Raw genomic sequence first — 26,717 nt, 5'->3', positions numbered from 1 at the left:
TGGTTTTCACCCTTTAAATATGCAAAACAGCTTCCTCCAGGGAAAGCAGTGCAGATCTCAAACTGACCATCCCCCTGAGCTCAGAAAATAAAGCTTTCATTTCAAGCTTCGGTATCTGAAGGGAGTTTTCTTAACTCCCCCTCCCAAACCCAACAATAGTGTAGCTTAGTTTTTGCATATTATTTCATTTAATAATTTTCCCTTAATTTTTTAAATTCCTAACATCTAAACTATTATTTCTGGTCAGATATTATATTTTCTTCTTGGTGAAAGCCTTTCTGAAGGAGCAAGATGGAATCTTGGGTTGTTTTGATTTACATATTTGAGAGGCAATGATGTTGAATGCCATTTCATGTATGTTTTTGATTTTTGTGTTTTTTTAAAGTTAATTAAATAAAATTTTTGTTTTAATAAACACACTTTTACTCTTAAAAAGTAATGATAAAGTACAAACTTTTCATTACTTTCTTTCTGTCTTACGAATTTTATCTACCTTGGAAACTTTTTATAACTTGTTTTAATTTAATCACTTTATAGCCTTATCACATTCCAGTCCATCCTCTCCCCCCAGTCTCCCCCTCTCTTTTGGGGGGGAGGGGGGAAGGGGAGGCGTCAGTCTGTTCAATTCATTTACCTGTGCACTGATTGGGTCACTTGAGCCGCGGTGGGGTTTTCGGAATTCTTTCTAACCTGGACTGCATCCTCATCTGGTACAAAGCTGGCCACATCTCTCTCCACCCCTAGGATGGCTTGTCACTTTCTTCCTTGCTTCCTTTGCTGTGCTGGAACTTTGCACTATTATGCATTCACATTCGTCGATTCCTGCTGCTGTTTCCTGAGCTATCCTTACCCTTTTGAAGAAGTCACATAATTCTGGTTTCCTTCATAAAATCTACTTACTAGGGTGATCTCTCTGGATCTCTGTGTCTCCCTTTCACAATGTGGCCACACTAAATATTTTTCCTTTTTTTTTTGATTACCACTTTTAATTTGACTTTTAGTTGACTTATAGATGACAAGAGGCTGGACTGTCCAAACACATGTTGAAGACAGGACAGATTTTAGGTTTAAGGTTTTGTGGCTGGGTTAGTATCCCAGTCCCACCACTGAAAGCTTTGACATGTCATAGAAAATGGCAGATTCTGGCTTTCCCCAACACTAGGAGTCTTCACTAGGTCCCTCTTGTAGATTCCAGTAGATTTCCACTATCCTAGGTTTCTATCTCGCCCCCTCAAATGCCCCCAGTTCCAGTAGTCTCTCTCATTACTCTCTTCCTCTATTCTCCCTGCCACCTGCTCCCTTTTCTTTACGTTCCCAATTGCCCCCCCCCCGGTCAACACACAAATTCTGCTCTATTTCCATTCTCAGAGAGATCTATTCATTCCCCCCTTGAACCCTCCTTGTTACTTAGCCTCTCTTGGTCTATGGATGATAGCATGAATTTTATTTACTTAACAGCTAATATCCACTTAGAAGTGATATCATACCATGTTTGTCTTTCTAGGTCTGGGTTACTTCAGAATAATTTTGTGCCTGGTCTTACTGTACCATGTAAGGCCTGCTCTTTTCTGAAAAAAAAAAAAAAAAAAAAAAAAAGGAAAACGAAATGGAGAAATGAAGCTGGGGAAGAGGGGAGGTAGTGCAGGGGAACTGAGATGAATAGAGGGAGTAGAAACTGCAGTCAGGACATAATGTGTGAGAGAAGAATAAAAAAAATCCAAGAAACAAAAAATTATTTATCATTAATAAGTCAGCTTTATTCTAGAAATAAATGGGATGGTTTGACATGTTCCAAGCCAATGAATTTAATACACAATCACACAAATGGAATGAAGAACAGAATGATATGATCATCAATAGATGGAGAAAAAGCTTTTCACAAAAGCACAATATTTAATGTAGTAAAAGTTCTGGAGAAGCTTGGGAATGCAAAGGAAATAATCTCAACACACACACACACACACACACACACACACACACACACACACACTACATTATTCAGGGGTTTCCATGAATCATTCATCCTCTGAATTATGTAATAATTCAAAACACTTTAAACTTCCTTCTTCCACTCAAACCAGATAATATTGACATTAATGACATTCAAAAACAGTGCTTGGTCCACATAAAAAGTGTGGCAGGAAAAGTTTGTACTGAGTCTTGTGAATAAGGCTTATGTAATATAAGCAACGGGAGTAATTGCACATAGAGAGTCTTAGTTCTAATGTATGCAACATTGTACAGTCTGTTGTCCAAACAGCATGATATCTGATATCATACTATGGGCTTGGCTTCTTTTGTTAATATTTTAGGATTTTATTACTGCAGTTTAAAAGTAAGCTTTCTCTTCAGGAGCAATTATGTTTCTCTCTTTATATATATATTCATGGGCTTCCATGAATCATCCATTCTGTGAATTATCTAAAAATTCAAAACACACACACACACACACACACACACATATATATACATACATAGATATATTTATATTGATTAAGAAACACTCAAAAGATGAAATATTTTCTTCATGATCATAATTTTCAGTAATGCAAATGAATTAAAAAATGAAACTATAGCTTAAAAATCAAAGATAATTAAGGGGAAATACCATGCAAGAAAATATTTGCACTTATAGAAACAAGAGGCTTTCAGAAGGGCTTGAAAAACATGCAAAAAGCTAAAACAGAAATTCACCTTCACTTAGATTTAGCAAGAAGTGTTAAAATTTCATTGAAAACCTCTTCTCTAGCATTTAATCCCACTATAAAATCAAGATGGCTAAAATCAGGAATATTTTTATGATACATGAGGTTGGAGATTTTGGGCACCAAATTTGCAACATCATTTGGATTAGCCAAAAAATCTTTGTCACCAGTCCACATGGCTATTGGAACCTTCACATCTTCCACATTGTATAATGGAGGAGTAATCTAATGGAAAATGGTAAGGAGCAACGCATTAACAAAATAGTCACAAAAGTTTAACAAAACATTCACAAAAGTATCAAGCTCTTAGTGGCTTATTCTCACAAAGACAGGATATTTATAATTATGTGGTTATTATGTCCATAGAAACTATTGATAATCTCAGGCTTTGTTGTAAAAATTAATTTTATTTGTGTATACTTGTTTATTTCAGATTTCTCACAGCTACTTTCCATGTAGTCTGTGTTGGATTCCTGCCAGAATCCTCCCCTCTCAGCACCCTTAATCCTGAGGTTACTGGGATGTGCCACCACACCCAGACTTTTATCCAAGCTTGAAATCATACAAGACCCCAAATTCTCTGCATGTTGGTTCTTTATATGTGAAATGACGGTAACAATAAAATCGGATAAATCCCACATGATTTTGTGAGATTCAAATGATGTGATAGATAGAACCTTGTCACAGTATCATCATAAAAACATAATGTGATTTGTTTTGAATCCTCCCAAAGTTCTGTGCAGTTCCTCTTCCTAAGAAAATAAAAATGTTCATAGTCTTATTTTACAAAGAAGGCTTTGGATAGATTTCTTAGACTCCATGCCTTTTGTCAGGGCCAGATCATTAAATCTGGAAAAAGAGATTTACCTGATTGTAGTGTAGCATATTTTGAGATGGACTTCCCCAATCATAAGCCTGAAACACACCTTTCTTAATTGCCTTAAAACAAAAATAAAACACACCATTACCTACAAAGCCTTATATTGTAATAGAAACAGAAGTTATTGAGTTTTATGCTTTTTTTTTTTTTTTTACAATAATGACACATTGGCCCAGAAAAACCCAGTACATTTTCTGTCTTAATGATCATCTGTACTACCTGATTAGAACTAGTAAGTTATAGTCCTAGAAAATTACACATAACATGAATAGGTATAAGCGGACCTCGGAAATGTAAACTTACTTTTTTAACACCTCAAGCAAAACATAATTCACAAACATTTGAATAATGTTGAAAAAGTATTAACTCTTACTCACAGCAAGAAAAGTCAATAACAAGCTGAGAAATTTCGTGATAGATAAAAAATGTAGTATTTAGATATGCAAAATCTATGTATAATTTAGTTTTAGCACAAATGTTTCGATTGTATGTATTTTAATTATCAAATGTGTTTAATTATTGAAATCTAAATGTTTATAAGAAGAGTAAAATAGAAAATGACTACTTGTAGAAGTTGCTTTACTACTTCATAATTCAAGTGAATTCAGAACATATTTCAGAGTAAGTTGGTCATTGTTTGCACTAGCATTTTATATGTAATGAAATTTGTGTACTTCATATATAATTTTATTTATATAATTGTTCTGTAGTATTGCATAACACAAGAATTTTCAAAAAATTAAGCTATAATTATGTTATATATTCTCCGTATCTAAAAGCAGAAAAAACTAAGAAATTAAAATGATCAGAAATAAGTAACAAAAACAATGTAGAAATGTTAAGAGAGTTGCAGAGTCCTGAATAGAATTTTGTCAGCAAAGCAATATAAAGAAGCATCTCCTGGATATGACAACCACTTGGTTTATTGACAATGGGATAATAGAATACAAGGTTTCATGCCAGTAAAGATGCGTGACATGCAAAGTCATGTTCATGTGAAGAATTTAAATAATATATGTTAAAATGTTATAAAAAACAACCCTTGTATGACAGGCTTGCTTCCTATGTGTAGGAACCAGTTTACCTCTTGTTAAGTGATATTAGTAAGATGAGCTCATTCTATCCACAGTGTCTTGGCTGACACATGTGGGATTTTTCTAAATAAACAGGTATAAAAGCTATGACAGTTTACTCATAGACCTTAAAGACACCTACCATTCATCTTGTATCAGTCTATTCAGTTAATTTCTAAAGTTAGTGTTACTTGGTCATAAACATATATATATATTTGCTGACTGGAATCAAAAGCCATTCTCTTTGAGGATAAAATAATACAACAACTCTGCTTTTATCATATTTTTCCACAAAGGTTCTGGATCCTTGTTAGTTCCCTTGAATCTATCAAATGGGGTCTAACACCCTTACCACAAAACTGACTGGGGAAGACATTTTTCTGAAACTGGTAAGGGAAGAGAATCTCAAAGACAAGAGGAAAGAAAGAAACGTTTTAAAACATTGTACCTGAGAATAATGTAGGAGAATTTGAACTGATGTTCCGGCTAGACTTAGCTTTACATACACGTCAACGCGGCTCTAGGAGAGAATCAGGCCACAAACATCAGTCGGTACTTAGTCTCCTCTCACAGAAACAAATCTTTCAAAATAGTGAGGCTGTATTTCTCCCAAATAACGTACACATTCGCGAGCTGGAGGGAGGGCTAAGTGGTCACAACCACTTGTCCTCGCAAAGGACACAGATTCAACTCCCAACACCCAAACGTGTGGCTCACAACCACCCATAGCTCCAGTTCCCGAGTCTCAGTGACTCCTGTGTGCATCGGGTGGTGCACAGACATGCACGAAAATAAAACACCCACGCACAAGAAATATTTCAAAGGTAAAAGAAATATAGATCCAGTCAGTTTTGTAGGGAAAGACTGGACTTTGACCACAGTAAAGAATCTAAATGTTCTTGTTTCAATGACAGTTAAAATAATTTTTTTTTTGAAATTAAAATACAATTACATTATTTTTCCCTTTCTCGGTCCTTCAATCCCTACCACATACACTCCTCTGATTTCTCTCAAATTCATGACCTATGGATTCTTTTTTCAAAATTGTTATTATATGTTTCTAAATATACAAATACAGTCTTTTCAAGCCATATAACTTTCCTTGTATGTCTATATTTTTAGGGCTGAACACTGCGTTTTAGTAAGTAGAGTTAGTGCACACACTAATAGTTTTGTGTGAGCTGCTCAAGATAGTTGACTCCAATTTCATTAACAATATACGGATACATTTTGTGTGTTATTATGTTAAATTGTTCTATGTTAAATTAAAAAAGGTAACTTGATATGAGGCTCAAAATTAGGCAAAGTTTAGATATTAACAATGTGTGAGCCAATTTATTTACTTGTCATGTCTTAACAAATTTCTTTTTGTTAATGATTCATATTGTATACTATTGTTTATGTGGAACTATTCTTAATCTGGAACAGAAGTGCGGAGCTGGATGACCAGTTACCGGAAGAGTGACAGCGGATGTGTTACACTGAAGTGAACAGAAGAAAAGATGAGAGCCCTCCATCCATGACGTCAGCTATCCATTCACATGCGTTGCATGACAGATCTTCCATGCTGTCATGACAATAACTTGGGAATTGTATGCAAAACACATCTTGATTTTAATATAGGTCATACTAAATGAATTAAGGATTAATTAACTGGACAGACTGCAGGATTAATTATCTCAACTGCATAAAAAAGGAAAAACAAAACAAAGAATTTGAAAGAAAAAGACACAAACCATGTTTAACTGCTTTGGAGCATATCCATTCAGCGATCCCAGAAGAGCCGCGCATCCAGCATTGAGCACCTTAATGTTGCAAACGTATTCAGACAGCTTACTGAAAGCTACAGTAGGCAAAAATTCTTTTTCACCAAAAAGGAGCTGAAATTGACCAATTTGAAGAGCAGCTCTTAGTCTGCGAAGGTGTTTTGTTAGATAGAAGGCACAGTGCACATACTTTATGCAGAGTGAAAGAGATAAAGATGTCATGTGGATTAGCTTAGTTCCCTGTTATGACATTCAGTATGTAATTTTAGAGAAAGCGCCCCAAGATGCACTAATCAAAAATCTCCCTTCTAATCAGTTTAAATTGGACGACAACTTCCAAGAATCACGACCATTGTGGGCCGACAGCAATCTTTCTGTGTTTTTGTCGTGGAGGCGTTACTCAGGGCTAATGCCTAGAGGACTCGTTAAACTAATGTATGACAATGGCTATATTTTGATGCATTTTTACCAAGAAACGAAAGCACATCCGTACAAAAACTCCTAAACGAATGAAACTGGAAAAAGACTGGCCACTTCCATCAGTAGGGCCTACACAGATTAAGCGACCGTTATGTTTACCCGATGGAATATTATTCTTTCACCAAAGAGGTCACCGTAAGGCTACAGCACAGGTGAACTAACAATGTTTACACCAGCTGAGACAGCTGACATGGAGGACGCCATAGAACGTGATTCCGTTTAGACGAAACGACTAAGATCTGTAGCTTCAATAGACACAGGCGTGAGTCGAGACGCTGGGAGGAGGAGACAGTGGCAGCTTTCGTTTTGAAATGATATCAGGTGGTGTTAATTGAAAACTAGAGTTTTTCAAACACTGGAAATTAGTCTGTGAGAGAATTTCGTATGTGAGAAAATATTAATCTAACTAATTGGATGTGTGTTACCCATCTCCTGCCCAAACAGGCTCCCAGCCAGGAAATCTTTATAAACTAATAAAATTTGGAGAAGACCAAGGCAGCTAAGGTTTCTGTCAAAGGAGGTGAAATTCAAAGATCTCTAGAGATTCTACATAGATTCTCAGCGTGCTATGGACTACACATCTGTTTGAGGGAACAAAGTGGGGGCCAGGGAATGAACCACTGGAAAGACTCGGGAGAGCTGAATGTTCTGATGTGAGCCGGTCTCCAAGCCGCAAAATAATTGTTTTTTTGTAGTGATTAGACTGTGACTAGCCTAGAGGGTGAACCGAGACTTCTTTATGTCTTTTAGGAGGCTAAACTTAGAAAGAGATCATAGGAAAAGGGTACACAGCCAGTACTTCTCAGAAAGGGACATAGCAAGTGGGTGTTCCGCTCAGTTGCTCTGTTGCCTAGCATTGCATAAAACGTTCACACACAGCAGGTTCGAGGAGAGCCTATGGCATATAAAATTCTGTCTCAAATAAAAATAAAATAATAGACATAAAATAAAGAAGAAACGTAAATGTTAATTCTTAAAACTGTAAATGCCACTTGTTCTGCCTGCTCTGGTAAAAATAGAAAATTATTTATAGACAAGATAATACATCAGAAAAACTGAGGTTTTTCTCTGGAATGAAAGCTAGTTTAATTTTCAGAAAATTGGTGATTCACCTTGTTAACAGACCATAATCAGGCATAATCTCAGTAGATACAGAGAATGCATAGAACACCTGCCAACGATTTCTTGTTGACAACTGGCAATAAAAGTTAACATCCTCAGACTACGAAACCAGAAATCTGTGAAAAGTTCATAGATTAAATACTTTACCTAACTGTATATTAGAACATGTTTCTCACTACATCTATGGAAATAAAATACAGATAAAATGCATGCTCTTAACCTAGGGCCCTTGCACACATGTAGCCAACGGCCTACCCGGTCTTCATATGGGTCGCCTGGCAAGGAGTGGGGGCTGTTTCTAACATGGACTCTATTGTCTGTGTTTGGATCACTTCTCCTTGGCAGCGCTACCCCTATCCTGGCCTCAGGGGATGAAGACATTCTCAGTCTGGAGGTGATTTGATGTGCTGGGGAAGGTTAATATAGGGAGAGGGAGCTCCTCTTTTCTCTAGGGAAATGGAGAGGGGAAGGGGGAAGAAGAGGAAGTGGGGGGACTGGGAGGAGGGAAGGGAGGATGAACCCTCAGGATGTAAAGTAAATAAACACACACACACACACACACACACACACACACACAAACACATACATAAATGCAGGGAATATAGAAAGCTATAAAAATTTAAATAGAAAAAGATGATTAAAAAAAATCTGTGGCCAGGAGAGGGGGTGTTATTTTCTTCAATGGTGAGTTGTCCATCTGCACGCAGTCCCTTCTCATGTTCATGCAAAAAAACCCAACTAGGCTCAGTGAGAGTAGAAGGAAGATGAATTGGGAAGAAGGTGTCATTCAAAGGGAGGAGGATGGATAAGAGAGAAAAAAATGGGTGAATATAATTGAAACATTGCACACAGGTATGATGGGGTAAAATGAGTAGAGGAAAAAACTGCAATATATAAAACATAATACTATATGTCAAAATTAAAGGAATCTACAAAAGGACAAAATGGAACGGGCTCAAATTAGTCATTGTGTAGAGCAAAGTTACAGGGTGCAGACATACACACACATACACACACACACACACGCACACACGCACACACAGTTTGAGATCTCAACAAACAACAGAAATCATTTAAACAGAACCCTAAGTGGAGTTACACTCTGCTTTGGGGAGATAGACAACAGAAAATGAACAAGTTGTATTTCTTGTGGGTTTAATACAAACTACGATGCTGATTTAAAGTATAATGTAAGGCTCTGAAAGAGAACAAATCTAGGTGATTCAGAATTGCTGACATCCAGGAATACTAGGAAGATTTTCATAGCATAAAATGACAGATTATCCTTCTCAGAACCCTAGGAGACCAGGAGAGTTACAACTGAAGAAAAGAAAGTAGTTGCTTCTTATGATAATATTGCCAAGCACAGATTTAAATTTTTATCATGTAAAAAAGAGAATGGCAGCTTAATTTCTCTATGTTTTTCTTGTTTCGTTTGATGCTTATTTGAGATATTTTGCTGTGTGTTCTAGGCCTGCCTAGTACTACCTCTGTAGCTCAGCCTGACCATAAATTCACAACTGTTCTGCTGGTTCTGCATTTACATGTATGGATTAAACTTTCTAAAATAAAATGAACATTTTCAAGATAATACGCATTATTTAAAATGTTGGACATATAAACGAGACATGAATGAAGTGTTTAACGATAAAGAGATATTATTGGATAAGAGAGAGGATACAATTGAAAAGAAGCTCTACCGAGAGTCACACAGTAATGAAAACGAAACCATAGTTTGGTACGCTAAACCAAACAGATGGTGAAATGTGTTTAAGCAGCTTAAGTGGTGGCAAGGATGTACAGGAATTTTGCCATCATACTTCGATGGTGGCAAATAATATAGACAATTTTGGAATCCTGATACTGTCCCATCATGGGAAGCTGTGCAGGTGAGTGAGCAATAGACTGTACAGGTAGATCTCTGCTGTAGCAATCTTACTTAGAATGCGTAAATATACCACTGCTCTGAGTTCATCACAAACCTTGAAAGTCTCTGGAGTGAAGTAAGCTGGAGAGCGCCCAGTACCTTTGACATGTTTAACAGTAGCAATTGGAGCCAGTAAAAAAGCGATTTTAATCTTTTCAGCCAGTTGTTGATTTGTTGCAAACGCCCCCAGAGCTGAAAGAAATTTAAAAATTAAAAAAGTATTTTGCTGCTGTTCCCTCCTTTTTAACATTTTCTGCATGCTTAGGCTGTCTCACAGAGATTATGTCTGCTCTTTGCCAATTAAAAATTGGCCCTGAATATTTCCCTTAGTTTGCTCACCAGAGTGCTAAGACATTAAATTCTTTAAGTTCCATTCAATTCATTTCTCCCCTCCCCCCACTTCATGTTAATGACTCTGTTAATGATTTACCATTAGAAAAAAACATTCTGGAAGAGAGAAAGTATTCTGCCCTCTAAGTGCTCTCTCTACTACTTTGGTATTTGTTACTTTTTAATACTTTGATGAATCTGTGATTTTGGCTTTTTCTTCTCTGGTCAGTGTGAAGCTTGTTTACATTTATGATTGGTTTGCACGCACCCTTCGATATTTTCACTGCTGCCTCGCATTTTGAAGTACCATGCTGACCACATTTACAGATCAGCACTGCACTTTTTAAAAAAATAAAATCTTTCCAGGCTCTTGGAAAAGACACCAAACAAACATTGATTTGAATGCTCGCTAGTTATGTCTTCACGAGTGTCTTTTGTATCACCTCCAGCTCACTTCTGCAGGCGCATACATATATACTAATCTATTCACTGACCTACCTGTAATCACAATCGATCTGCCCATCAGTCATCTATCTATCACACTATAAACCAAACAAATGCATGAATTAGAAACATTTTCCCTAGCGGTCAGACAGTTGGAACCATCTGTCCTTTGTCACGTTTGATTTTCTTTGAAAGTATGTACTCTGTACAAGCCCAAACAATATCAGTGGAAGCTGTATGAGAACTGATAAAGACAGGATGTCGTAAGAGCTCAGTGAAGCCAGATTCATAATACTATTCCTAAACAGAACTGACACACCAAACTTCCACACATATGATACCCAATGAGGAAGAACACACACACAGTGAGTCATTAGTCTCAGAATTTCTAGCTGTAGGGAATCCTAGGAGTATCTCACAATGCACTTCATTTAAATATCTCATGTGTTAGAAACTATGGTTTTAACACTTGACATTTTAAAAGCAGCCTACTGTTGTTATTTTGTCATAGAGCTTGTCTGTGTTTTACAAACTAGTACAAATTATACATGTATATTTGTGTTCTTCAGGATAAAATTTCTGAACTGTTCTTTTTTAGCATACCGATAAGGGTGCCTTGAGAATGGCCAAAATAATAAATCTGCTTTTGTCCTGTTTTCTTCAGAATGAAATCAATAGTGGCTGGAAGGTCATATTTTATCATTTCATCATAACTGCAAGAAAACAGAATGGACAAAGTGTGATTTAATTATTAACCAAGAAGCCAGATATGCTGGTGTGTGCCTGAAATCCCACCAATGCCAAGGCAGAAATAAATATATGCCAGCGGTTTGGCTGAGGCAGCCAGCCTATCCTAATTAGAGATTTCCCAGCTGGACAGTATGACTGAAGAGTGATACTTGAGGTCATGCCCTGATACTCACAGAAACATGTGTACATGAATATATATGTTTTATACACTTAAGCATGTATACACACACACATACACACAATCAGGATACACAGTTAAGGAAAAAAGTAATGGAGCATGGCTGAATGCAAAATTCTACGTTTGTCAAATCATTCTTTTAAATGTATCAACTTTGCTTCGATGAAAGAATTTTACACAGACATGGTTGAGGCCAGTGAGATTGCTGTGTACTCAAGGGTGCTTGTCCGAGCCAGTGGCCCTGAGATTGATGCCCAGGACCAACGTGGGTAAAGGAGATAACCAACTTCCTTAAGGATTTTTTTTTCTGACATCCAGACACACTCCAAAGCATTTATATATACACACACGCATGTACCCTCACATGAGTGCACACACACACACACACACACACACACACACACACACACAAACAAGTACAAAGTTGTGGACTGATTAGAAAAGTAATTAGTATCTCAAGAGCAGAAAGTTATGTTATAATGAGAATTTTATTTTAATTATTAGTTATAGCAACCACAAAACAAAGTCCTAAACTATGTCACCCAAATCAGTCTTCTAAATTATCGCTCCAAGTGAAACGCCTTCAATCCAGTTCCACAAATTCATTTATTCATTAAAATATTTGACACGGTTTTAAGGCAAAAGTAAAATGACAGAGAATTGTTCCCTACCTGAAAGCCCAGAATTCTTCAGAATCTGTAGTTAAGTTCACGTGTTTCTTTGCCCAGGTACTTCCCCTGCTGTTTCCCATCCACACATCATACCCAGCATCTGCTAGAACAAAGGCCAGGCTGTTGTTGGGGGGATTGGCAACCCACACACCAGCGGTTGAGAACAAGCCATGCTGACAATATACTACCGTCTTTGGGCCTGCAAAAACAAAAACAAAAACAAAAGCTTTACAACATTAGGGTCTACTGAAAATGGAAGCAACAAATTTCAAATAATCACAATGGAGCAAAAAGATTTTGAAAGTAGCAAGCAGGGATGTGCTAAGACTTCATTTCACTTGTATTAAGTCAGTCAATATTAATCAATATTTGCATGGACAAAAGAAGAATCATTCCTTCAAGGTCTTTGTCTTCCTCCTACCTCGCCCTCCTCAAACATAATTTCTTTAGCACTTCTTTTTATCTTTTAGATTTTATAGTTTGTAGTTATTTAAAAGGAATGGTCTGTTACCTTATGAAATCCAAATGCAAATACACAGAAATGCCAATGACCAAACACCCGAAGATTAATACGCAATTTCTCTAAACTCACTGGACTCAAAAAACACTAGGGCATGCTAGATGGATATGAGGTGTGAACCAGATCTCATGTGTTACCATCTGGAGAGTAAACTCTGAGTCCTTACAAGAGCAATCTAGAGGGTCTCACAGGTGTAGTGTGCTTGAAAGTTCTGTCACTTACTTAGGGACTCAGGGCCACCAGTCGATACACATCATTGTCCCCATGGTGAGCAGTAAATGCCAGGTTCCAATACACCCCCAAATTTAACCATGGGAGTCAGGCAGCTCTAATTGCTCTGTTGAAATCACTCAGTTTGAAGGTAGTTATTTTATAACTCATTTCTTGGAATGCCATTGCGTCAGGGAGTTGACAGCTTCAATATTCTTCTCACTCTGACCTTACCTGAACTATTAGTGTTAATTCCATGAGGAATTCGGTTAATTAGAAGGATGTAACCATCATCAGTTACAACCTCATACTCTTCGCCTGTATATTTCCAGTGGGCAATAATCTCACTCTAGGAGAGAAAACATACAGCAATGAATTCCATGATTCCTTTATTCTACTCTGTAATTTTTCATGATACTTAAAAGAGAATTTCTTCTTGAAATGAAGTCATCCTTCATGTTCAGATTTTAACAGATGCAACAACTCAGAAAAGATGAAAGAAACTAATAGAGATAAGGCAAATGCATGCACTTTTATTGGTGATAAGAATAGCTTACAACGTTCATACGAGCTTCAGGATTCACATTTCTTTCAAATAGACAAAATATCTTTCCAAATACATGGATAAGGCACATTGAACTCAGCAGCCGCTGCATTTTCAATCTGCAGGGAAATAGTTATTGTCATGATATAGATAGGGGTACAGTACTAACTCAGCTACTGCATGTATGTAATATCCATGTGTAACCTTCAAAACCGAAAGTTTTCACATTATATAAGAACCTTAGCCAAACTGTATACCTTTCAAAGAACATCTTAGAAAAAAAATTAAAATAGACAATACTGTGTTTAAGTCATCTCTTCTTCCCTTAGCTGTTCTTAAACGTGAAATAATACTAACAATTGCTGAAAAACATTACTGATGAATATCTTGGATTTATCCTAAAGGACTAAGATTCATATATAAATTTTTGGTTAACAACTTTAAAGAAGTTAGTTAATTCAAAATTCTTTAGAATTTTGACAGCAGAGTGAAGGCTGGAGGAAAGGTCAAGAAAAGAAAGCACAGAAGGATAAGAAACAGAGCGAAGGGACTTTCACATGTAGAGGCTGTGCATACCAAGGCATCTTGTCTGGCCACCATATCTATTTGCCCTTCTTTCATAACTATGTAAAGCACCTATATTCCATTAATGTTCCTAGAATTTCTAAAACATGTGCTTTTTAAAAAACACAAACACGAGCAATAAACATCTATTTTCCACTCCCTGTAAGTATTATCTTAAAGTGATATTTTGAGCACACGTTTTTTTTTAATTTAATTTAATTTTTTTCTTATCAGTTATATTTTATTAACTCTGTATCCCAGTCGTTTCCCGCTTTCTCATTCCCTCCCAATCCCACCCTCCCTCCCCTCATCTCCACCCTGCCCCTTTCCAAGTCCACTGATGGGGGGGGGGGGACCTCCTCTCCATTCATCCAATCCTGTTTTATCAGGTATCACGGTTTTAATAGCCACAAATTTGTCAACTCAGGTTGCTATAGATGTTATGGACCTCACAGGGAGTGTCCCTGCTTCTGTCCCAAGCACAGGACATGGCTTCTGATCTTACTTCCACTGTATTTTTTTTTTGTTCAATTCCCAAATATTAAGATGCTAAGTAAGGTGGAAAAAAGGAAAAATACACATTAGCAAAATAATCTTAACAACAAACCAAGGTTGCAAATTTCATCATGTTGTGCCCAATGTCTAAATAACTTCACCTTTTGCTGATTTAATACTGAACCTAAAGCAATAACACAATTCACAGTTTTAGAGTATCATACTCACTGTCACCAAATATAAATGCTTTTGAAGTCTTGTAGTCTGAAAGAAATCTTAATTATCTTCTTTTCCATCCTGCTCACCATAAATATATCAGTGAGTGTATTTGTTGGATGACCTTTGATCAAATGGACCGTGCCTATTTTAGCCATGAACTTGGCAGAAGGCAAATGTTGCAGAGCTCTCACGATTATCATGGCTCCTTAGATCTGGGTTGGTTATATGCCAATGTCCTTCTTAGTACAAATCCTCATACTTAGTGTAAATACTAAAGCTTTCTTTAGCTTTGAAGCAGTAGAACAATTCATCATGCTGTATTTTCCTCAAAACTGTAATTGTGACCCTCTCTTTTTACTGAATAAGTTTGAGACCTGTTGTATACAAAGTGACAAAATGAATCATGATAAAGATTTCTGTTATATTTAATCACTGAGTAGTATTCTATTGTATAGATGTACCATACTTTCTGTATCCATTCCTTGGTTGAGACACATCTAGGTTCTTTCCAGATTCTGGCTATTACAAATAAAGCTGCTATGAACATAGTTGAACAAATGACCTCATTGAATGGTGGGACATCTTTTGGGATATATGCCTAGGAGTGGTATATCTGGATCTTGGGGTAGCACTATACCTAATTGTCTGAGAAAGCACCAGATTGATTTCCAAAGTGGTTGTACAAGGTTACATTCTCACCAGTAATGAAGGAGGGTTCCCCTTTCTTACACAACCTCTCCAGCATAGGTCATCTCTTGAATTTTTGATCTTAGGCATTCTGATGGGTATGAAGTGGAATCTCAGGATCTTTTTGATTTGTTTTTCCTGGATGACTAAAGACATCGAGCATTTCTTTAAGCATTTCTCTGCCATTCAATATTCATCTATTGAGAATTCTGTTTAGCTCTGTACCCCATTTTTTAATTGGATTACTTGGTTTGTTGGTGTTTAACTTCTTCAGTTCTCTATATATTCTGTATATTAGCCCTCTGTCAGATATAGGGTGAGTGAAGATATTTTTCCCAGTGTGTAGGCTGTCATTTTGTTATGTTGACAGTGTCATTTGCTTTACAGAAGCTTTTCAGTTTCATGAGGTCCCATTTAGTAATAGTTGATCTTGGAGCCTGTGCTGTTGGTGTTCTGTTCAGGAAGTTGTCTCCTGTGACAATGAGGTCAAATACTACTCAGCAGTTAAAAACAAGGAAGTCATGAAATTTTTAGGCAAATGGTGGGAATTAGAAAAGATCATCCCGAATTAGGTATTCCAGAAGTAGAAAGACACACATGGTATATACTCACTTATAAGTGGATATTAGACATATAATGCAAGATAAACATACTAAAATGTTCTAAAGAAGCTAAACAACAAGTAGGACCCAAGGAAAGAGGCTGAAACCTCACTCAGAAGGGCAAACAGGATAGACATTGGGTGTAGGAAAAGACAAGGAACTAGACAGGAACCTTCCACAGAGGCCCTCCAGGGTATCGAAGGAGATACTGAGACTCGTAGCCAAACTTTGGGCAGAGTATAAGAAACCTTATGGAAGAAGGGGGAAATAGAAATACCTGGATGGGACAGGAACTCTACAAGGAGACCAACACAGCCAAAAAACCTCAGGAGAGGGGAATCTGCAGAGACTCATACTCCAACCAAGGACCATACATGAAGAGGACCTAGAGCCCCTGTTCAGAAGAAGCCCATAAGCTGCTTACTTTCCAAGTAAGTTCCCTAGTAAGGGGGCAGGGGCTATCTCTAATTTGAACTCAGTGACTGGCTCTCTGATCAAATTCCCCTGGTAGGTGCAGCCTTGCCAGGTCACAGAGGAAGATGCTACTGCCAGCCCTGATGAGACCTGATAATCTAGGTTCAGAGGGAAGAGGAGGAGGTCCTTCCTTATCAGGGGACTAGGAAAGGAGTATGGGGGAGAAGAGGGAGGGTAGGTGGGGGACCGAGAGGAGACAAGGGAGGGAGCTGCAGAGGGGATACAAAGTGAATAAATTGTAATAAATAAATATGTAAATAAAAATAAAAAACTTAAAAAGAATAAAGATTCCCTGCACTGTGCCCAAAGTTTGGCTGAGTCTCAGCATCTGACTCGATACCCTGCTGGGTAGAGCCTTACAGAGGTCCCCTGTGGAAGGCTCCTGACTTGTTCCCTGTCTTCTCCCACTTCCAATGTCTATCCTGTTTGCCCTTCTGAAGAGTAAGCATCTTTCCCAGGGTTCTCCTTGTTTAGCTCCTTAGGACTATAGATTTTAGTATGTTTATTTTATATTATATGGCTAATATCCACTTATAAGTGAATATATACCATGTGTGTCTTTCTGCTTCTGGGTTACCTCACTCAGAATGATCTTTTCTAGTTCCACCCATTTTCCTGAAACTTGCATGATTTCCTTATTTTTAATTGCTGAGTAGTATTCCATTGTGTAAATGTACCACACTTTCTGTATCCATTCCTCAGTTGAGGGACATATAGGTTGTTTCCAGATTCTATCTAATATGAGTAAAGCTGCTATGAACATAGTTGAGCAAATGTTCTTGTTGTATGGTTGAGCATCTTTTGGATATATGCCTAGGTGTGGGATAGCTGGACTTGAGGTTGCACTATTCCTAATTTTCTGAGAAATGCCAGATTGATTTCCAACGTAGTTACAGTTTAGAGGACAGGAGTTCCACACAACAGAGGCAATAATAATAATAATAATAATAATAATAATAATAATAATAATAATAATACCTAGGCTCTCAGGGTCCTGAAGATGCCAATGAATCAAGCAAGGACCACACTTGGAGAGGACCTAGATGTCCTGCTCAGAATTGCCCATGGGCAGCTCAGTCTCCATATGGATTCTCTAAGTAAGGAGTGCTGGGACTGGCTCTGACATGGATTCAGTGGCCGGCTCTTTGATCACCTCCCCCTGGCTTGGTGGCTTAAGTAGGCCACAGAGAAAGAGGATCCAAATAGTCTTGATGAGGCTTGATAGGCTAGGGTCAGATAATAGGTGAGGAGGACCTCTCCATTCAGTGGATTAGGGGAGGCATATACCGGCAGAGGAAGAGGAAGGGAGGGTGAACCCGGAGGAGAAAAGGGAGGGGCCTACAACCTGGATACAAAGAGAATACATTGTAATAAATAATAACAATAAAGAAAAAAATTAAAAAGAAAAAAACAAACTTCAATCACCAAATTAGCAAAAATATTTGCAAATATATTCTCATATTGGTTACATGAATGCAAACTGAAACAATATCCTGGGAAAATATATTTCATCGTCTAGCACAATTAAGACATACATTTATTCCTTTTACAAAATTCTATCCCTACCTTTCCAGAAAGAAATCTGGCACACTGATTTCAGAAAATGCATAAGCTACTGTTTGATGTGTCCACGTGCTTGGAGGTTGATGTCCTGAGTTACAGAACTGATATGATGGAACCCTCAGGAAGTGGACCCTTTCTGAAATTATTAGGTAAGGATTATTATTATATGGATTGATGCTGTATCTCATAAATAGGTCAGCTATTGCTGGGAGGGATGTTTCAAAAAGAACTTTTGTTATAAACATAAGACAAAAGCACCCTTGCCTTGTTTCCAAGTCTTGCTTCCTAGATTTCCCTGACTTCTTTTCCCTGCACTTCTTACTGTGTTCTGCTGCCTGGCATCTTGTACCCCCAGGTCTGAGCACCTACCATGCTCTAAAAGCTATAGAAGTTTGAGCCACCTGAAGCCACCTTTCACCATGTGCGAACCCACAAGTTTTCATTCTCCCTTTAAGCGCTGTAGTTTGTCACTAGGCCACTGTCCCACCTTACAATGAAGGAACACCCATGCTGCACTGCCAGAAAAAATGTCTGCACAGGTCTAAACACATAACTGTCGGCAAACTGCTCAGAAGAAAAATGATGGACAAGAAAACTGGGCATTCTTATCACTGAAGATTATAACAGACTGACTTTATTCAAATATTTTATGATTATTTCCAGGATGTTTACATAGCTAAGGATTCTAAAAACTTGTCTTTAACTACCAGTCTAGAAAGTATAGAAAGATATTGAAATTTTTAGTAATGTTGCATATTTTCATATGTAGTTTTCATTTTCATATTTTTCAGGATAATGTTGTCACTTTTATAACAATTGAGAAATGTAGATTGATATATGTAAGACTTAAAAATATCCAACTGCGGACAAAGTTTTGGTTGTTTGTAGACATATGAAGGGTTTGAAACTCATAATTCTCCTGCGTTAGTCTTCTGAATACTGGGATGACAAACATGCACCATCAGCTTGATTGCTTTTATTTTGAAATGTCACCATTAAACGAAATTAATGCATTTATTGTCAAAACGCATTTTGTTTTTCAGGTACGCGGAGGTGATTAAAATTAGTTTAAGGGGTACATAAAACAGAGACTTCTATGTTTTCCTCTAAAGTTTGAGAGGTCACAATGTAGTGTGGATGACACTGGAGCTAAGAATGTCCAACACCATATTGCTAGTTTAGTTTGTTGATGTAAAATTATAGTACGAGGGCTCAAGAGAGTCATGTGACAAGAGAAAACAATACAATGAGATCGCATTGAGGAGTTCAATAGCACAATTTACTAATTCTAATGTACATGTTATCTTAGTTCTATTTTTTTCTAGTTCTATCTTATTTCTACATAGAAGGAACTAAATTAGATTTCAGTGTTCAGTACCACGATCTGAACAACTAAGCTAACAGGCCAGATAAAGTAGTTTTTATCCCCAGATCTCCAGATTTAGAGCCTGGTGCTTTACCAACTTGCCACATGGTGTATACTCACTTATAAGTGGATATTAGCCATATAATGTAAGATAGACATACTAAAATCTACAGACTTAAAGAAGCTAAACAACAAGGAGTACCCTAGGGAAGATGCTTAATTCTCATTTAGAAAGGAAGACGGGATAGACACCAGAAGCAGGAGAAGAGAGGGAATAGGATGAGAGCCTACCACAGATGTTCTCTAAAAGACTCCATCCAGCAAGGGACTGAAGCAGATGAAGAGACCCACAGCCAAACTTTGGACAGAGTTCAGAGAGTCTTTTGGAAGAAGGAGGATATAGAAGGACCAGGAGGGGACAGGAAACCCAGAAGGAGACCAACAAATCCAAAGAAGCTATGCCAAGGGGGACTGCAGAGACTGATGCATTAAAAACCTAGACTTCCTGCTCAGATGTAGCCCATAGACATCTCAGTCTCAATGTGTGCTCTTTAGTAAGGGGAGAAGAGCCAGTCTATGCCATAAAATGTGTTGCCTAACCCTTGATCACTTCTCTCTGGTGGGGAAATCTATTCAGCCCACAGAGGAAGAGGATCCAGGCAATCCAATTTCAGACCAATTTCCATTATGAACATTGATGCAAAAATACTCAATAAAATGCTACCAAACCGAATCCAAGAACACATCAAAACATCATCCACCATGATCAAGTAGGCTTCATCCCTGGGATGCAGGGTTGGACCACCATATGAAAATCCATCGACGTAATCCACCATATAAACAAACGAAAGAAAAACCCACATGATCATCTCATTAGATGCTGAAAAATCCTTTGACAAAATCTCCTACCCTTTCATATTAGAAGTCTTGGAGAGATCAGGAATACAGGGTGCAACCTAAACAGAGTGCAAGCGACATACAGCAAGCTGACAGCCACCATGAAATTAAACCGAGAGAAACTTAAAGCAATTTCACTAAAATCAGGGAAAAGACAAGCCTGCCCACTCTGAGCTACCTAAATTCATTTGCAGCCATTCATACATACTTTAAATATAGATATTTTAACAGTATTAAGTATGAAATATTATTTCAATATAATACAACTAACTATATCACTAAAATTATGTGTTTGTTATACAAATGGTCAATTAAAATAAGTAGTAAACTTATGCATACTGAAATAGAGGTGGTAAGTTCAATAAAGTGTTAAACAGATCCTGGAACATTCCTGAACTGCATGCGATTGTGTTTACTCTTAGGAATCATTTATATGGTCATGAAGACGTCACGGGGGGGTGGGTAAAATATCGTCCTCAAAAATCACTCTGTTCACTAATTTTGAGTGAATAATTCAGGTGAGGGAATTCACAGGATACTAACAAAAGGTTGTATTTTAAGCTATCATTGAGAAACTCTTCAGGATTTTTTTTTCCTGTTTGTATTGTACATGTTCAGTAAGTTCTGTGAAAATACAAGGGAACCTCGATTATAATGAAGTTGTGGTGAAATTACTCCCCCTTACATTCTTCCTTGAACACCACTAACAAGAACAATAAAATAAAATACCATTCTTTGTTTTAATATAGAACTACCCTATTGCTACTTTTTTAATGGTCTTTTTAACATCTCCTGTCTATACTCAAATCTATTATAAGTACTAACCTCCAGCCATGCTTTACTCCTTATGCTCTTATTGGGCAGTGGGAAATGAACTGGAATAAGATTCCCTTTCTTTCCCATCATGTGATCCTACTGACTCTGATATCATTGATTTTTAGTTTTTTACTTGCCTTCAGTCATATAAAAATATACACATGAAAGATGATAGTTTGCAATGCTCAGAACATATGAAGATGACTTTTAATAACCTGAAGCATAAAATTGCATTTCAATGCCTAGAACAAAAGCTGTCAATCATGGCACCATATCAGATGTAACACAAAGGCTTCTCATATATTTGGTATATTTGGTAACTGAGAAATGTTTACCGAATAGTGTATCTGATGCTATCATGATATAGCTATGTTACATGAACTAAATTTTTTAAAATAATGGAAAAAAACTAATATTGCTAAAAATTGAGGAAGGACATATATAAACAGCAAGAAATATGATCAACAAAACTGGAAATACATAATCACACACATAGCAAATACTATGAAGTTCTGGGAAGGTAGTCAAAAGGAAGAGCCAGGAACAGATGATTTCAAAAAATGAATGGAGAACAGACACTGAGAGAAAGATCATTTAAGGGACCTAAGGAATTTCCATTTATTAATTTAATTTTTTAGGTTACATATAAATTATTTATGTATATTATATTACACATATGTTAATTTGAAATCTATGTATGTTTTTTTTAACTAGTGTTTTTTCTTTGTAATCCTTAAATAAATAGTATTGCTTCTAATATTGTTTGCATGGTTTTCTAACTTTTCTAGATATTTTAGTATGTTTTCTTAGATTCAACTCTTGGTAGATATTTTTAAAGGTTTATACCAAAAACCTGACCCCCGGGGCTCCTGCAGAGATTGGTGCACCAACCATGGACTATGCAGGGAAAGGTCCCCCTGCTCAGATGTAGCCCATAGGCAGCTCAGTCTCTATTTGGGTTTCCCAGTAAGGAGAGCATGGGGCTGTCTGTGTTATGAACTCTCTTTCTGCATTTTGATCACTGCCTCCTGGCGATGTGGTCCTTTTAGACCACAGACAAAGGGGATCCAGGCAGTCCTCCTGAGACTTGATAAACTAGAGTCAGATGGCAGAAGAAGATACCTCCCCCTTTCAGTGGACTAGGAGAAGGGGTATATGGAAAGAGGGAGGGAGGATGAGGCTGAGAGGAGTTGAAGGAGGGGGCTGCAATAGCAATAATTGTTAAAAAAGCAAAAAGTAGCATTACTGAAAAAAAAAAAGAAAAGAAAAGAAATAAACAAAAGAAGAAAGAAAACTCAGTTTCTAACAGCTAGCTAGCTGAGCAGGTTTTGTTTCTTCCCTGTTCTCACACCAAGCCAGAAGCAGCTTTTTACAGCTGAGCAGTGAAGTCAAAAGTGTTTCCAGGCATCATGGGCTCCATGGTTCCCAGAGTCCCAAAGTCTTTCTTCCAGTTGCATTCTTGTCTTTATTCTTGAACACTGAAACTTGGGAGATAAAGTTTTTGAAATAAAAACATCAAGAATCTCTGAAAAGCTCAGAGAACATTTGTTAGGCCACTCATAAACAAGATCTCCTGAAGGACACGTGCAGTATCTGTCACATACGTGTTTAGATGAAATTTACAGGTAGGTATATCCACGTGCCCTGTCTCCAAATGCTAGGATAAGTCTTAATCTTGTTGAATGACTCAATGCTCGGCTTTACAGGATTATCAACTGACAAGTTTATTCGTCCACTTCTTTTGTTTGATGCTTACATTGGCAATATCCCTGTCTGTTGTTTTGTCAATTGCATTATGAGACAGCTCATCTCAGATTGTCCTGAAAGAGCCAGCGGTCCAGTCTTTCTGAAACCTACATTCAGTTAGTACAGATTGGCAGCACAAGATAAAAAAAACGGGCCCGGCCATGTTATATCTTTCTTTCAGAGAAACTGCTTATCACCTATGCTTACAAAACAGAACTAAAGCCTTCCTCAAGGCTTCACTGCTTTGTTCTATTCCACGTTGAGATAAATGCAGGGCAAAGAAGGTCAGAGGACTCTAACGTAATGCCCTGACATTTATAAAATACTTCTATCAGTAGAACACTGTAACAAAGTCCATGATGGTGAGTGCTGGAGGTTGCCCAATGTCTTTTCTTCTATAACTAACTGTTCCATTTCCCTCTACATACTGGTGGGAAGTTAATAATATAGAGAGCATGAATACATATGGACAGCTGTCTTAAGAACATAAGTGTTTTAGTAATCTTTAAGTTAATAAACTATGATAATCTTTGTATAAGGTAACAGGGAGAGATTTAAATGATTTCCACATGGAGAGTAATTCATCTTCCTTGCATATCTAGAGACCAGTTTCTCAGTTTTTCAAAATTTAATTTTGTGTAATTCCTATATATTCCCAAAGAATGTATTCCAAAGATATAAAATAGAATAGGTATAAACATTTTAAATAGAATATTTGTCACGGTGCAATGACACAGGAAATAACATGTTATGCAATAAAGATTCTTAGTCTACACACACACACACACACACACACACACACACACACACACACACACTTTGCCAGTGATCTAATGAAGGGTCAAGCTGCAGTGAGCATGAATTTCAGTGCTCAGTTGCTGTATGTGTGAGCATTGGTACCCTAGACACCAGAAGGCCGCAAGATCTCAGGGAGCCAGGGAAGCAGTGACCATTGAATCCAAGAAGCCAGGAAGACACTACAACGGTCTAGAAAACTTCCTTCAATGCTCCTTTCTAACCTTGGTGGTCCATAAAAAAAGTGGAAAACTATGATGGTGACATCATTCCTTGGGCTCTGATTAGCCATTGGAAACAAGGCTGCAGGTTTTCCAAACTACAAGCCCATGTTCTGGTCCCAAGCACTACCAGCTGCCTTCATCGGAACCTTCCCAGCTTTAGAACCAAATGAATAAAGGATGCAGGCTTCTTCTGCCAAGCCTTAAAATAGTTTATATTCATAACATAATTATTGGCATTAGCTAAAAGTGTACCTTCAGTGGATATTTTTGGAAGGATAGGACATTAAAAAAAAATATATATATATATATTGAATTATTACTATAAAAAGGCAAGAAATTTTGAAAGAGACCTAAATGTTTTTTTTTTCCATGTTAAGTTAATGCAATGAAAGGGAAGGCCTATGCAGCTTCAAGCCAGACCTGCTAATGGTTTGTCATAATTTCCAAGTCTAGGAAAAATATGCAAGAACTGAAAACAAAACAAAAAAAACCGAACAAACCTGGGACCAGATTTTTTTGGTTCTGTTGCTCTCTTTGTGGAGCTCCTGTTCCCTCCAGGTCTTTCATCACCCCCTTCTTTCATAAGATTCCCTGCACTCTGCCCAAAGTTTGGCTGAGTCTCAACATCTGCCTCAATACCTTGTTGGGTAGTTTTTCAGAGGCCCTCTGTGGTAGGCTCCTGTCCTGTTCACTGTTTTCTCCCTCTTCTGATGTTTATCCTGTTTGCTTTTCTGAATGAAGATTGATCATTTTACCCAGGGTCCTCCTTCTTGCTTAGCTTCTTTAGGTGTACAGATTTTAGTATGTTTATCATATACTATAGGTCTAATATCCATTTATAAGTGGCTATATACCATGTGTGTCTTTCTGCTTCTGGGATACCTCACTCAGGATTATCTTTTGTAGTTCCCACCATTTGCCTGCAAATTTCATGATTTCCTTGTTTTTAATTGCTGCCCACTCCTATGGATACTTGAATTTTTGACAAAGAATTCAAAATCATACAATGGAAAAAAAGGTAGCATCTTCAAGAAATGGTGCTGGCCTAATTGGATGTCTACATGTAGAAAAATACAAATAGATCATATTTATCACCCTGCACAAAACTGAAGTTCAAATGGATCAAAGACCTCAACATAGAACCAGACACACTAAATCTGTTAGAAGAAAAGTAGGGAAAAGCCTTGACCACATTGGCACAAGAGACAACTTCCTGAACAGAACACCAACAGCACAAGCTCTAAGATCAACAATAAACAGGACCTCATGAAACTGAAATGCTTCTGTAAAGAAAAGGACACTGTCATCAGAACAAAACGACAGCCTACAGAGTGGGGAAAAAAAATCTTCACCAACTCTATATCTGACAGAAGGCAAATATTCAGAATATATAAATAACTCAAGAAGTTAAAAAGCAAGAAATCAAATAATCCAGTTAAAAAATGGGGTACAGAGCTAAACAGAGAATTCTCAATAGAGGAATATCGAATTGCAGAGAAACACTTAAAGAAATGCTTGATGTCCTTAGTTACCAGGGAAATGCAAATCAAAATGACCCTGAGATTTCACCTTACATCCAACAGAATGGCTAAGATCAAAAACTCAAGTAACAACACATGCTGAAGAGGATGTGGAGAAAGAGGATCCCTCCTTGATTGCTTGTGTGAATGTAAACTTGTACAATCACTTTGGAAATCAATCTGGTGCTTTATCGTACAATTAGGAATAGTGCTATCTCAAGATCCAAGACATTTGATCAGCCATGTTCATAGCAGCTTTATTCGTAATAGTCTGAATGTGGAAACAACCCAGATGTCCCTCAACTGAGGAATGGATACAGAACTTGTGGTACATTTACACATTGTGAGTTTTGCACTGCTTGAAAAATATTGCTGGGATATATGAGCTGTGGGAAAAATAATAAATGTTGGAAATTGCTCTTCAGAGATTTTCCATCCACCAAATGTATGTATGTATGTATGTATGCATGTATGTATGCATACATGTATGTATACATACATATATATATATGTATATATTTGTGTATGAGAAAGTAGAAGAAGCTTGAAAGAAGAAGCTTGTTGTAACCTTCCTGTTGGAGTCTGTCTTGCTTCATCAAGTGTGTGTGTATGTGTGTGTGTGCATGTGTGTGTGTTCTCTCCTTCCTCCTTTTTCTTTTCCATTTTAGATTTTTTTCCACAACCAGGTGGAAGCCCCTTGACTTTATTAACTCTTCTGTTTGCTTTTCCCACTTCTAACATTTTACTATGGCTTTAAAACTAATCAGTAATCTTACCCTGTTTATTTTTCCCTCTACACCCTATACTGGCTGCTTTTCTGTGTCAACTTCCCCCAAGCTAGAGTCATCAGAGAGGAAGAAGCCTCCCTTGAGAAAATGCCTCCATGAGATCCAGCTCTAAGGCATTTCTTAATTAGTAATCAATGGAGGAGAGACCAGCTTATGGTGGGTGATGTCATCCCTGGTCTGGTTGTCCCTGGTTCTATAAGAAACCAGGCCGAGCAAGCCATATAAAACAAGCCAGTGAGCAGTACCCCTCCATGGCCTCTGTATCAGCTCCTGACTCTAGGTTCCAGCCCTGCTTGTGTTCCTGTCTTAACTTCCTCCAATGATTGACTATGGCCTGGAAGTGTAAGTCGAATAAACCCTT

General features: G+C 37.5%; 1 protein-coding gene across 1 annotated transcript; it reads right to left on the bottom strand.

The window, feature by feature from the left end:
* Window positions 1-2,684: 2,684 nt before the first annotated feature.
* LOC129681879 (tear acid lipase-like protein) lies at window positions 2,685-13,712 on the bottom strand. Its single transcript, XM_055614092.1, has 9 exons — window positions 13,614-13,712; window positions 13,291-13,405; window positions 12,327-12,525; window positions 11,331-11,440; window positions 10,009-10,145; window positions 6,395-6,538; window positions 5,107-5,178; window positions 3,573-3,644; window positions 2,685-2,930 (listed from the first exon to the last, which is right to left on the bottom strand). The coding sequence occupies exons 1-9, from the start codon at window positions 13,710-13,712 to the stop codon at window positions 2,697-2,699; spliced, it is 1,182 nt and encodes a 393-aa protein (XP_055470067.1). The 3' UTR covers window positions 2,685-2,696.
* Window positions 13,713-26,717: the final 13,005 nt, after the last annotated feature.

The sequence above is a fragment of the Psammomys obesus genome, unplaced genomic scaffold, assembly GCF_907164565.1.
Source record: "Psammomys obesus unplaced genomic scaffold, mPsaObe1.curated_primary_1811, whole genome shotgun sequence".
In the NCBI taxonomy this organism is placed as follows: Eukaryota; Metazoa; Chordata; class Mammalia; order Rodentia; family Muridae; genus Psammomys; species Psammomys obesus.
Note: the sequence above shows the minus strand (reverse complement) of the source record. Positions and strands in the feature narration are given on the sequence as shown.